Source organism: Nelumbo lutea, chromosome 7 (genome assembly GCF_056320005.1).
Source record: "Nelumbo lutea isolate HS-2025 chromosome 7, American lotus-T2T, whole genome shotgun sequence".
NCBI classification, from domain to species: Eukaryota; Viridiplantae; Streptophyta; class Magnoliopsida; order Proteales; family Nelumbonaceae; genus Nelumbo; species Nelumbo lutea.
The window spans coordinates 20646412-20661004 of NC_142690.1; the positions used below are offsets into that span (position 1 = coordinate 20646412).

At 34.7% G+C, this 14593-nt stretch overlaps 2 protein-coding genes across 2 annotated transcripts; both read right to left on the reverse strand.

Moving 5' to 3' along the window:
* Window positions 1–1993: 1993 nt before the first annotated feature.
* LOC148845546 (putative germin-like protein 2-1) lies at window positions 1994–3085 on the reverse strand. Its single transcript, XM_088955374.1, has 2 exons — window positions 2920–3085; window positions 1994–2563 (listed from the first exon to the last, which is right to left on the reverse strand). The coding sequence occupies exons 1-2, from the start codon at window positions 3035–3037 to the stop codon at window positions 2013–2015; spliced, it is 669 nt and encodes a 222-aa protein (XP_088811500.1). The 5' UTR covers window positions 3038–3085; the 3' UTR covers window positions 1994–2012.
* Window positions 3086–7521: 4436 nt separating this feature from the next.
* Window positions 7522–8818, reverse strand: LOC148845547 (putative germin-like protein 2-1). The gene is made up of 2 exons (XM_088955274.1): window positions 8600–8818; window positions 7522–8194 (listed from the first exon to the last, which is right to left on the reverse strand). The coding sequence occupies exons 1-2, from the start codon at window positions 8715–8717 to the stop codon at window positions 7644–7646; spliced, it is 669 nt and encodes a 222-aa protein (XP_088811400.1). The 5' UTR covers window positions 8718–8818; the 3' UTR covers window positions 7522–7643.
* Window positions 8819–14593: the final 5775 nt, after the last annotated feature.

Genomic DNA, 14593 nt, shown 5'->3' on the forward strand with positions numbered 1-14593 from the left:
TTTGTTCAAGTAAAAATATAGGGGAGGTTTTTATGATTGTCATAAGTGAGGTTTTTATATTTTACCACCTTTTTTTTTTTTTTTCTAAACAACATCAGCTTTTTTTTTTCCAAAAGCTAATATTATTTAGACCATTTAATCAGAATTCATGATTTTGGACCGTTTCCAAAATGATATCATCTGTTGAAACCTCTATTGCCTAAGAAAGAGTTATCATGTAATAGGTGGGGTCAGGCGCAATTGTGATGATTAAGGTTATGTTTGGGATTGCTTAAGTTAAAAATAAGAGTTTATTCGAATAAACATTTATTTGCATTTGGCACCCAACTTTTATGAGTGTTTATTTTTTAAAATAAACATTTATATTGGGCGTTTGGTAGCCTTTTGTCTAATAAGTACTTAAATAAGCATTTGTGACTATTTTGTCCTTCATTTTCTTTCAAATTTTTAAAAATATCCTTTGAAAGCACTTTTAATAAACTATTTTGATAAAAACACTTTCTGAAAGTACTTTCATAAAAACAGTTTTATGTAAAGCATTTTATAAAAGTACTTTTATAAAATCCAAATAGGGATAATTTTATAAGTAGTATTTTAAAATTCAACTAGGGATAATTTTGGAAGAAAAAAATTGAATAAGATTTTATTATATAAGCACTTAAAAAAAGCTGAAAATTTGGGCTTAAAAAATGAGCCCTTATTTTTAAAATAAGCACTTATTTCAGGCTTTTTTCCCAAATACTAATAAGTGCTTAATTACCTAAATAAACACTTAGTTTTAAGTACTCCCAAATATGGCCTAAAAGATGGATGGCTAATATGAACGTTGTTGGGTATGTATGCAAAAATTGTACTATAAGCAAAAAATTGGATACATTATTCTGAGTGTAGAGTCTCAAGGAACTATCTAACTTAAAATCTTAAGCTATGGTAGGTTTTTATGTTTTTTAAAATGTCTTTTCATGTGAAATCACATTGGGCTTGAAGTGTGGCCAAGCATAAGCCCACTTATAACTTGTGCTGAAATTAAATCAATTATAATGATCAAATATTTGATCACTTGGTCAAATAAGCTTCAATACCATTTGAAGGAATCACTCAACCTAAAATCTTAAGCTGTAAGATTAAGTTCCTATTCTCTAACATGCCCCTCACGCGAAAGCCTATAAGAGTTGAAGTCTGGACAAATTTAGGCCCAATTATACCTTGTGCTGAGATTTAGTTAATTATAATAGGGGTGGTGAAAATCAAACAATAGCCCACTAAGCTAATACCATGTCAAATTGTCAAGGAATTGTTCCAATCATTGTTTAGGAAACAGGACGAAACCAGTCGGTTGGACCAGTTGAATTGTTACCCCGGCCCTTAGCCAGTTTAGTTACACCCCAATAACTATAACTGTAGTTGCTTAAAACCAGTTGATTGACCAATTTAATTGAAAAACCGATGAACCAGTCCCGGTTTCATGAAACTGTTTGGGCCTCTAAATAATTGAAATTTTAAAAGTATTGGACCAGTTGAATTGTGACCAAGGGCCCTTGGCCAGTTTGGTTACATCCCAATAACTGTAGTTGCTAAAACCTTAATGAAAACTGATTGACTGACCAATTTAATTGAAAAACTGGTGAACTAGTCCCGGTTTCATGAAACTGCTTGGGCCTTTGAATAATTGAAATTTTAAAAGTATTTAAGACGACTTGAACCCATGACCGTACACTAAGAGACTTGAACCTTAGTCATTTGCATGCATTTACATCACTTCATATGAAATTCAAACTGTAATAAACAAACTGAACCAATATAAATCGGCCCATGTTTCTTTATTTTCTAGTGGGAAACAAACAGAACACATATACATAATTGTTTAAATTGTTATAATTAAGCATCACATATATTTAGAACAGATACAAACACTAATCGCATTATCATAATCTTCATGAACTTGGAACAAACTCCATTATTGGTGAAGGAATAAAAAGTATTCTTATTGGGAGTGGTGGTTGTTTTTAGTTCTAGTTATTGTCCATCCAGAACTGAGCTTGAAGATAATCGATCACCTTCTTGTCGACCTGGAATGCCTTTTCAAGAACATCATCTTTGATGGGTGGCTTGGATCCAAACACAGCATTAGCAATGGTGATTGTACCAGGGTTCTGACTACTCAAACCGGCAAAGGCGACGGCATTGGTGTGCCCCACGTTGAACTGGAAGTGAATGAGACCTTCAGGGAACACAAACGCATCTCCCTTGTTCAGGACCTTGGTGAAGAGGCGATTTTCGGGGTTGGAGGTGACGAAACCCACGTAGAGTGTGCCCTCCAACACAACCAGAACCTCGGTGGCGCGAGGGTGGGTGTGGGGTGGATTCAGGCCGTAGGGAGCATAATCTATGCGAACCAAGGAAATGCCAAGAGTATTGAGACCCGGTAATTGCATCACATTTACTGGAGTGACTTTGGATCCAACAGGGTTGGATGTGTTTCCGGGCTTGTCAAGGCCAGAAAAGAAGAAATCGTCTGCTGTTGTGTAGTTTGGATTCTTGCAGAACTTTCCATTCACAAACACTGTTCAGAAAACAATAACAAAATTGTCAGTCAATAAGAGCTGATAGCAAAGAATGAAAAACATTTGTATATAGGTGCACTGCCTTTGGCATGGTTTTAAAAAACCGGACCAGAAATGAAACCGTTTTCGCCACTGCTTTCTGGGTCAAATGGTCCAATCATCCGGCTTAATTGGATGGTTTTGGGGTCCAAAATTAGACCTAGATCAACCGGTCCAACCGTCCAATACGGCCCGATTTTCAAAACCATGACTTATAATGCAAGGTATATATTGTGTGTAAGAGGTAAGAGATAGAAGAGAAAGAAAGGAAAATAATGGGCAAGCAGAGCCATTAAAGTGTGCATGCATGTAGTACCTGGAGTCTCGGTGTCTTTAATGGCAACACAGAAGTCTTGCAGAGGACTTGGGTCAGAGGCTAAAGCTTGAGAGCAAAGGGCCAAGAGGACAAGAACTGCAATCATCCTAGAACTCATTTTTCACTAGTTAGCAATATTGAAGTCTTGACAGAACAAATGAACAAATTGCTTGGTTGATGGGTTGAGAAGGTTGGGATGAGAGCTGTGCTATTTATAGAGTGAAGCCAATGAAATGGTGTTGTATCTTCTGATCTGGTCTCCGCGTGTAATCCAGGATTGGATTAATTGTTTATTGGAATTAATTACAAAGTCCACAACTGCTCTCGTTTCTTTGAAATCTTGTTCTTAATTTGGACACTTTCTCAAAGAAATAACGACACTAAGAAACAGTCATCTCATACCTACCGGTATATTTAATTACTTCCCAAAAACATGGCGCATAGTCTTATTGAACAAAGATTTTGATACATGTAGTAGATATTTCCAAGTTCATTAAGTATATCCTGTCAAAAATTTCCCCAAACTTAGGAAGGACTTCAAGCATGATTTGTGTGTGTCATCTGTTAATAAGGTGGGGATTACCTGACTTGACTCTGCTCTGCTCATCAGATCGATTAAAATAAGAGTTCAACTGTAGCACTATCAATTACCTTAATAGGATAACCTTGAAATTTTAAAAAAGGGTATTTGAGAAATGGTCAGAAACTCTAGTTTCTTATTTTTCTTTTAATGTGTTGCTTAGAAAAATAGAAGAAAATTCTGATGACTTTATCAATCAATTTAAAACATGGCCTACAAAAGCTGATATCAACATCAGCTTTTTCCAAAAGCTGATATCAGAATTCATGATTTTGGACCTTTTACAAAATGATATCAGCTGTTGAAAAAAAGAGTTATCATGTAACAGAAGGGGGGGTTAGGTTGAATTGTGACTAAGGTCATATTTTGGAAATGCCTAAATTAAAAATAAGTGACAGTTAGAAACAGTCATCTTAACACCTGTTAGATTGCTTTCCAAAAACATGGCACATATCTTTCTTGAACAAAGACTTTCATCTATGATGAATCTGTTTAGCTGGGGATGTTACTTCTCGTATACTTCCATTGCCGGTTGATATTGTAAACATGAGTTAGAATATGTGAAGAATAGGAAGGATGAACAGGTCAATCTTGAATTTGTTGTAATCAGATAAGGACAAGAATTAATATATTTGTGTTGATGCATGGATAATAATTAATAGGATTGCCCTAACTTGGATATTTGAGAAATAGTCAGAAACAGTAGAAAAGATCCATTGCCCTTGAATGATTTATAGCAGTAAGTAGAACAAATTCCAAAATGACACCGCCTCTTGAAAGGCTCAATTGCTTAAAAAGGATTTATCATCAGGTTGAAGTTTTGTGTTACGGCATCGTGTATTAATTACATGTCACTTTTGTAGTAGAAAAGATCCATTCCACTCTTTCCCCTTTTGAACTTGACTGGTTGGGTTATGTATTGGCATTATATTATATATCAAATTTCATTTTAGCCTACAAAAGTCAGTTTGTGTCACAGTTGGAATTAATCTGAATTGAAATATTTCCACAGAATCGGAATCAGAATGAATGGTCTATTCCTTTTATTTTTTATTTTTTCTCAAACTGTTATAAGAATCAGAATCAAAATTGGTTGGAATAGATTAATTCTCATTCCCAGGAGAGGGGGTGAGAATTGTTATTCTCTCATATAAGGAAATGAGATTCTGATTCTACAAAAAATGGAAATGAGATTCTGATTCCGCCCACCCTAAGATGGTTTTCGGTAATGTGGTAGTTTCTTGTGCTGTATTTCATCTAGAAATAGCAGCACAATGGCCACACTGTCTACTCTATTTCAACTGTGATCTTGTATGGTGCAATTGCTTGTTTACTAGGCATATTCACTTCAGTATCCCCATTTCAAGCAACTCACTAAAAATATGTTTGGTACCACTGTTATTTCTTCATGAAACGTTTCGGAGTTGATCAATAAAATTAGTGTTAAAATATGAACTGTTATGTCACATAATCACAAACGTTTTGGGTTGATTAATACAAATGTATAAATTTGGTATTTCAACTCTAAAGAGCAATGATCAGTCCCTACATATATTTCTTTTCAGTTGAAGTAACTCTCTTTTGTAACATAACTACTCATTTCTCTCATCAATTTCTAATGATCAATCCCAAAACTTTCTAGGACTAAACTGCAATGGTGCCAAACACAACCTAAGACATTAGGGTAGTGTTAGAATATGCATCATCACATCTCTTTATATTGTGATTATGCACATCTAATCATCCTTTTCTCTATTTTTTTCAATAAATAAAATACAAAAACGATATTGGGCATTGAGAAGGGGATTGAAGCCAAGATGCCTATCTTACGCTTTGTGATCAACGTTTTAAAAAATGATTCAGAAATTTAACCATTTTAGCCACCGGTTTTTGTGTTGGCGATCTGGTCGCTCGGTTCGAATAGATGGCCCGTTCTAACACAAAAAAATTAAAAAAATAGTTAAAAATAAAAAACAGTCAAAAATCATTGGACGGGTAAACAGTTCGACCATCCGGGTCAATGGATTGTCGACTTTTTCAACGGTTTTTAATCAAAATCGGATTTGGGATAAAATAGAACCAATTGCCTAGATGGTTATCGGGCCAAACGGTCCAACCATCTAGGTCAATAGATTGTTGACTTTTTCAACGGTTTTTTATCAAAACCGAATTTGAGATAAAATAGAACCAGTTGCCTAGATGACTCCCGGGCCAAAGGGTCCGGCCATCCGGATCAACCGCGGGTCAACTGCGGTTAAAAAACCATGTTTGTGATAACTTGTACACCCAGATCTGACATAATAGTGTATTGGACGTTGATTGCTTGCTTCCAGATGGGGATAACAAAAAACTTATACACCGACATCTGACATCATATTGTATCAATCCAAAGGACGTTGTTAATTGGTTGCTTTCAGATGGGGATAGCATTATATGCAGTACGTCTTACATTTGGTAACTTGTTGTTGCACCCCTAGATCTGAAATCATTTTTATTGATCCAATGGTTAGTAACGTTTTATGTATTTCTTTCTCGAAGTCTACAATATATCATATCGAATTTGTATGCCACGTAAGACACCAATTCTAGGGCGGTGTTTGGCATCAATTCCAGAAAATGGCACAACAGAGACACATCAGAAAAAGTGGTATTTCAGAATTCAGTTTCATTGAGTTTGTTGTTGGGTTACAGGCAAATCCGTTCTTAGGATACAACGGAGCCTTGGGCAAGAATCTGCAACCAACAAAACTTGAAGAATTTCCAAAAACCCTTATACAAGACAGTAGTAGATTGGACTGAGAGAGAGACAAAGTAATTTTAAAATTGTGTGTACAAATGTTTGATTCATGTTGAATAATATAGACCAATACTGAAAAAAGTTCAACGATAATAATGCCAAATAAAACCAATATTGCTTTCCCAAAAAATAATCTATATATGTGACAACATCATTTCCAAACAAAAACTAAGCACCGCTTTCTCATAAAACGGTGCTGGGTGCCACACACCTACTAGGTCATTCACCATTTATTGAAACAGGCAGCGCGAGCAAGACATATATCTCCTCCCCTCCTCTCCTCTCTTAGCTATATTTAGGATCATACATTTATGAAATAACTCAAACATATAAACTTTTGAGACGAGTCGAATTTAAGCTAAAACTTTTAATTCTAACCAAATTGAAGCCTGAACCAAAATCTTAAATTTTTCTATCAAATTCAGCTTAAATAGTTTGGGCTCGTATGCACACCTTATACGAGGGAAGTGGTGGGATTGATTAATTATTAACATTGAGTTTTATTCTACAATTGCAAAATGAGGATTTGGATAACATTCTAATATCTGGGTGCATTTTAGAACCTAGAATCTAAAATCAAAACATGCAAATTAAGTTATAATATGAATATTTGAATTATCAAAAATTAACATGATCATTTTGAAGTAAACCATGTTTTCATATTGAATTATTTGCATTTGTTTGTTTGTTGAGTTTGCTCTTGCTGCTTTTAACATTAAAGGGGTATTTGTTTTTGGATTTTGAGAAAAGTCGATCAATGAGATTTTGATTCCCATTAATTAAGAAATCCATATTCTTTTTTCAGATTTATGTGAAGACCTAGAAAAGTTTATATTCCTAGATATCTATCTCCTAGGTGGACCCCATAAAGAGAAAATTGATAACAATTGGTTGAGATAAAAATGCCCCTTTAATAATAGATTTTTATGACTAAAATGATCATTATCTTATTTACTTGAAAAATAAAATAACCCGATGAATAAATTCACCCAAATAAACTTGTGGCAATGGAGCTGCTGAATACATTTCCCTATACCAAGGATCTGCTTGATAGGGGGTTATATCCTTGTTTAAGCCTATCTTGGTAGGGGGACATATCCATGTACCTCAATTCCTCAGTCCACGTGAATATTGTGAACTAGGTGCTAAGTATCCAACCACAACCCACTCTCATTTCTTACTTACATGTAGAAAATCAACTTGAGACATTTAAGATTAGAGAACAGATGAAAACCAATCACATTATATATTATAATCTCCATTATAAAGTGTACAACAAACGCCTTCGTTTACATAAGGAACTGCGCATATACTTAATCAGTTATTGGTAGTAGTAATATTTTACTTTTAGTTATTGTCCATCCAGAACTGAGCTTGAAGATAATCGATCACCTTCTTGTCGACCTGGAATGCCTTTTCAAGAACATCATCTTTGATGGGTGGCTTAGATCCAAACACAGCATTAGCAATGGTGATTGTACCAGGGTTCTGACTGCTTAAACCGGCAAAGGCAACGGCATTGGTGTGCCCCACATTGAACTGGAAGTGAATGAGACCTTCAGGGAACACAAACACATCTCCCTTATTCAGGACCTTGGTGAAGAGGCGATTTTCGGGGTTGGAGGTGACGAAACCCACGTAGAGTGTGCCCTCCAACACAACCAGAACCTCGGTGGCGCGAGGGTGGGTGTGGGGTGGATTCAGGCCGTAGGGAGCATAATCTATGCGAACCAAGGAAATGCCAAGAGTATTGAGACCAGGTAATTGCATCACATTTACTGGAGTGACTTTGGATCCAACAGGGTTGGATGTGTTTCCGGGCTTGTCAAGGCCAGAAAAGAAGAAATCATCTGCTGTTGTGTAGTTTGGATTCTTGCAGAACTTCCCATTCACAAATACTGTTCAGAAAAATAAGAATATTGTCAACAATAGTTGTGAACAAAGATAAGTGATACCTCTATTGGGAAGCTCATTTTAATTTTTTTTTTTTTTCATTTACTCTCTATTGGGAAGCTCATCAACTTACCCAAGTCTGAAAAAGGTTTCACTTACCAAGATAAGTGATACCTCGAAAAAATCAATTTTGCCATAAATCCCCCATATTTCTAAAATAATAACATGGATAAGATAGTCAATATAAATCATAATCCCATGATCGACTTTTCTCTTTCAAAATTCCAAAAACAAACAAAGCCTTAAAAAGTAAATATAATGTTAGTTGAATATATGAAAGTAGAGGGCTGCATTTTGTGCAAGTGACAGAAGAAAAACAAAGGGAAAGAATGGGAAAGCAGATGTAGTACCAGGAGTCTCAATGTCCTTAATCGCAACACAGAAGTCTTGTAGAGGACTTGGGTCAGAGGCTAACGCTTGAGAGCAAAGGGCCAAGAGGGCAAGAACTGCGAGCATCCGAGCATCCATTTTTCAGCTGCAAATTTCTATCAATATAAAACTATTGGCAGAACAATTAAATTGCTTGGTTGATGGGTGAGAAGGTTGGCATTCGAACCCTTTTATTTATAGAATGAAGCCGACGAATTGGTCTAGTGCCTTCTGGTTTCCGCATGCGGGATGCAATTCAGGACTAATTAAACACCCGAATTGTTTATTACAATTAATTACTCATTCTACAACTGCTCCCATTCCTTTGAAATATTACCCATAGACCCTACTTGCAAGAGTTAATTAATGACAATTAGAATCAGTCATCTATTCATGTTATACCTACAAACTTGCTTTCCAGAAACATAAGCAACAAAGATTTCATTCATTTGAAATTATCAGATCGTTCAAGTATATATATTTAAGGTTTGTTTAAATAATTCTAAAAGGAATTCAAAGAGGATTTATTTAAGGTTTGTTTGGTTTACATTTAAAATCGGAATCAAAATTTTTTGGAATTGGAATCAGAATGATCTATTTCTATAGTCTGTTTGATTCATATAGAAATGAAAATAAAAATTAAAATCAGTTGGAATGAGATTTCACCTCAAACATGACAGAGAATGGTCATTCCCTCAAATGGGGGAATACCATTTCAGGAGGAATGAAAATGGGATTCCAATTCTATTTAACTAAACAGTTGAAATCAGAACAAATTCTAATTCTAATTCCAGACCCATATTGTTGCGAACCAAATGAGGCCTTAATCTGAGTAGCTGGAGATTACTTGACAGTTTAGAATATGTGAAACACAATAGGATAGATGGGAAACTTTTGTTCATTCTAAAAAAGAAGGAAAGGTCCTATTTATGTTACTGCGATTCTTTATTTCTCAAAAAATTAATGTTTTACTTTTCAATGATGTGGCTTTAACATCGGTTGTGTGATTTGGACTCTTTCAGCACATCACTGTCGTGTGGGACCCATCTCCCACAGCACATCCTCGCTGTATGAATAGGACCAAATCAACCCCCCACGAGATTGCCCCCCACAAAATCTCACAGCACATCCCCACTATGTATTGAGAACATCTCCCGATGATAATTCTAGAAATGATGATGTTATCATCAGGAGATGCTCTCAATACACGGCCGAGATGTGCTATGGGACGTTATGGGGAGCAGATTTGAACTCCACTTTGCTGATAAGAATTTCTACTTTAGCAATATTATTGCTTTATATGTTTTATTTTTATGTTTGATATAGTATTCGTAAGAATATTAAAGATGGATTAAAATGTTTTTTTCTTGATTGGTATTAGTGGTAATTTATTTGGGTCACCAGTGTTTGACTTATAATTTGTAATAGCATTAATTAATATGATAATTAAATATGAAATATGTAGGCATGTATGGATTTGTAAAAGTTGAGTATTAGGAGAGAGATAAAGAGATGATCATTAGGGGTAGGGGTGGCAATTTTTCACCCAATTGGTTGAATCCACCTGCCCATTTACTTGGCGGGTTGGAAATTGGTTTGATCACCCATTGGGTCAATTTAAATGGATTGGGTTGGGTTGGGTTGTGAATAACCATTGGATTAATCACTAAAGATACAAGTATTAATTTCTTAGCCATTTTTTTTATTTTCTTCATTTAAATGGAATAATTTATAATTAATGCATTAAGGGCTCTTAGATCCTTAAATTGATTTTTTTTTAGCTTATAATAAATAGCTTAAAGTTTTTTTCTTGTTTTCATATACTCAATTGGTTTTCCCACTACCCAAATTTATGGCATTGAAACCTCCCATTCCAAATTTATCCGCACTTCTAGTTTATTTTTTGTAATTTTTTATCAATATATCTCTATTTTTTATTGACTTCTCCTACATGTATGAATAGAAACTTTAATTTATTTATTTACTTATCTTTAAGATATAAGTTTTTTTTTTTTGTTTCTTATGAAATTATTTTAATGTGTGAAAGACTAGCATGAAACTACTTTAATTTCAATTTCATTTTTCCGTAAGCTTATACAATGTTACATTCTTTCTAAAGTTTGATCACCCTCTAACTCAATTTGCTTTTTGTATCATATAGGATTTTCTCATCATTCTAATAAACATTGTGTTTCCTATACATGGAGATACTTTATTTGGTCTTGGCGTGTCCTTTACTTTTAACCATGGCTTCTACAATTGTATCGTACAATGCAAACTAACTCATCCACTTTGACATTTAAGTGTCACATTATGTGATTAGTTTCATTTGTTTTTTCAGTGCCAATATATATTTTCATTGTTTGTAGATGTCACACCAAACACGAGATACACTGATTAGTATTAAGGATACAAATTCATATCCCAAACCTTCAAGTCAAACAGGTTCGACAAATACAAGTAAAACCACTAATGAAAAGAGAAAATCCATACAACCAATGTTAGAAGTATGAGAATATTTTACCAAGTTTGTGATAATGGAGAGGTGAAGACTAAGTGTAATTACCATGATAGGGAGTTTTATTGTGACCCTAAAAAAATGGAACTGCCTCATTAAAAAATCACATGAATATATGTAAAAAGAACCCTTAGGCTTTGTTTGGAAGGAGTAGAAATACAAATTTATAGAGTGCAAAACAAAAATGTTTTGTTCATATAAGTGCAAAGTGGTTCAAGATTTACACACCCACTTTGCTATCATTTTTGTGGATGTTTGGCATTTTCATCAATGCAGATACAACTATGTCTTGCTACCCAATGGTGTTTCAACTACTCGTGCCATTAAACAAATATAAAAAATAACAGATTCATTAATAAATTATAAAAATAAAAGATGGGCAGAGCTGAACTGGCTGAACTGAACGACTTATTGAAGAAATCTTTGTTACATGTAGCTATTAGTTTTCTCCCAGCCACAACCAAAAAATTTAACACCAATGATTAACACATACATTAGAGGCCATGGAAATGACATATGCTCCAAGGCAATCACAGCTGCAACATGGAAGGTTGTTCTTTTCCATGTTTGACAGATGATGAGCTAATTTGGTACTGTCTTCAGGCGCCTTCAGCTCAGCATTCAACAAATTAATGATAAAGGTCTATTACAAGCACCATTTTCATCTCTCCTATTAGTTAACTCTCAATAACTAGATAAAAAGAACATGGGTTGTACACAATCTCAAAGTCAAATGCAATCTACACATGCAGAAATAGTCCAAATTGTTGATACGAACTTGCACTGATGGGGTATGTTATGTTATACAACCTATAATCAAGATACTCTAAACAAATAAGTGTCATCTTGAACAAACTAGTGCTGCAATCTTATCCATGTAATTCCAAAGTACTCAGTGACACTTATTAATACACTAATAATATATAGTATAGAAAGAAATTATATTGGGCAAACCCATTTGTGGCCGGGACCAAGTAATGCAAAATAATGCAATACAGGAAGGAAGGTGTGTCTCTCTGTGGGAAAGCAGATAATGAGATGCAAATGCATAATTTAAACAAGTGCCATTACAGAGACATATCGAGCCATGCACTGTTCTGGTTTGTTCCCATGCTTCAAAATTAAGCACCCGATTTTACCATTAATTCAGATCGCTTAATTTTATACTTTAATTACTTGATCGATTTATAGGTTTATCCAGGATGATCAGGTGCATGTATCTTCATTTGTTATATAACTAGTATTGTTTATCAGTTTGAATTCGTTTAACTCTCATACCCCACATAAAGACCACAACACAAATCAACTAGTTTTTGTTTGTAGCTCCTAACCAGCCATGGTGTCCATCTAGTTGTGCATCTTGGACTCCAAATGTCTGGGTATCGCATTCATAGAGTGCTTTCTCGTAGGAACCTGCCTTGGTAAAAACTCAAAAATCTCTTATAACCTCCACTAATTTACTAAAAGGCCATTACCCGATGTTGGTCCTAACCATCTGTGTGGCCTTGAGATGGGTGGAAACGCTTCCACAATTTCTCTTGTTGATAATCTAAAAGACTTGCATAAATTGAAAAGGAAGAGAATATCATGTGTAATTCAAATCCTAAAATGGATAAAACAATAAGAAATTGAGAAAGACACTAAAGAGACCAACAACATTTCTTAAAGCTATCAAATACAAAATAGGTGATGATATAAGAATGTGTTTATGGAAGAATCCTTCAATATTTAAAATGTGGAGGCATGGAACATTGTCACAATAGTCTTAGTCTCTTAGCCACTAATATCCCACACTCGACACGTGTATGATCATTCACCCATCTTCGTTACGTGATATTGAAGGTTTCTACATATAACTTGATATTCCTATTCCCTGACCTTATTATTCTGGCAGACCTACAACATCATAAAGTTAGCATATTTGTGTATCACGATATAAAAAATGAAACACAAATAAATATGAAAACTCTTTACCTAACCTCTTTTATTATCATATCTAACACATCATTTGATTTTATATCCCTTTGATGCCTTGAAAACACCTTTTCCATCAATCTTTTTCTTATATCATCTAATAAAGCAATTATTGGGCTAAATCTTGCTGTACCAACCCATGTATTGAATAACTATGCCCAATTGTTCGTAAGATCATCTAGCTTGAACATTAATGTCAAGATCAAGTTTCCGCAGTTTTCCTTCTCAATCAATCATGTGTATTTGGATTCATTTGCCTCGCAACTTCCACATGACACACAAAATCCTAAGGCACACATACCCTACTTACAACCTGAACTGCATTCTTTAGAGCCATCCCTTTATATGTTTTCTCAAAATTGCTGCATAAATGTCTCAAGCACAATTGATGCAAGGCTTTGGGTAAACAAATAGTTAAGGCATCAGTAATCCCTAGAAACAAGTACATAATATTACCTTTAATCATATTTAATCCAATATGATTAAATACCGAAGATGAGATAGTTAAATGAAACGATGGTATAGAGTTCAATTACCTTTTGCTTATCAAACATAAATGCCTACTGAGAAGCATTGTCAATCTTTGATGTATCACAAAATTTAGTTAAAAATCATATTTAGGCATCTTTATTCTCTGCTTCAATAACTATACATGCAATTGAAAATATACCATTATTTCCATTAAGACCAATGGAAATAATAGGACACCACTTGGAAGCCCTGTTGCCTTTAAGTGACAATCATCTAATCCAACAATTTTCTTGCACCCATCCAAAAACTCCCTCATTGAATCCAAACAAATAAAAACCAATTTGAATGTGGAGACTTGGATGATTCCAAAGTTTAAGTTTCTATTCTACAAATTGAGCCAAGATTAGCTTCTATTAAAGCTCAAAAATAAGTAGAAAGCTTAGCATAATATTTAGCATGGCTTCCCCTAACCCTTTCAAGGGCTTTTATCTTTGCCCTATATATCTTTTAGGGATGAACATCTATGCTAAACAATTCCATCACTTCAATTGTAAGGGTTCCAACCGACAAATTAGGATCAATCCTCAACCGTTCTTCAATTTAGCATGGCTTCCCCTAACCCATATGCTTGCATGCTTGCCTTTCAATGTTTTCACTTGGAAGTTATTCCCATAATGTGTTTAGGGTGCATGTAACCCTTATTAGCACATTTAGTAGTGAAGAAAAACTTGTTCACTCTAATAAGTTGTACATCCTCGCCACACGACTGATGGCCTTTCTAAACTCCTTGTTATCTGTAAAGTTCATGGCAACTTCAAATGATGGATTTGCAAAATCGAACTATGCTTTGGAACAGATAAATACTATCTAATAAATTGCCATCTTCTGTGAAGCATTCATAATCCCTTGTTGATTCATAATCAGGTAATTCATTGTCATCATCGTATGGCTACATCCTATTACTACACTTGTTTTCATTGAATTCGACAAACTCAGGTCCTCCATTTCCTTT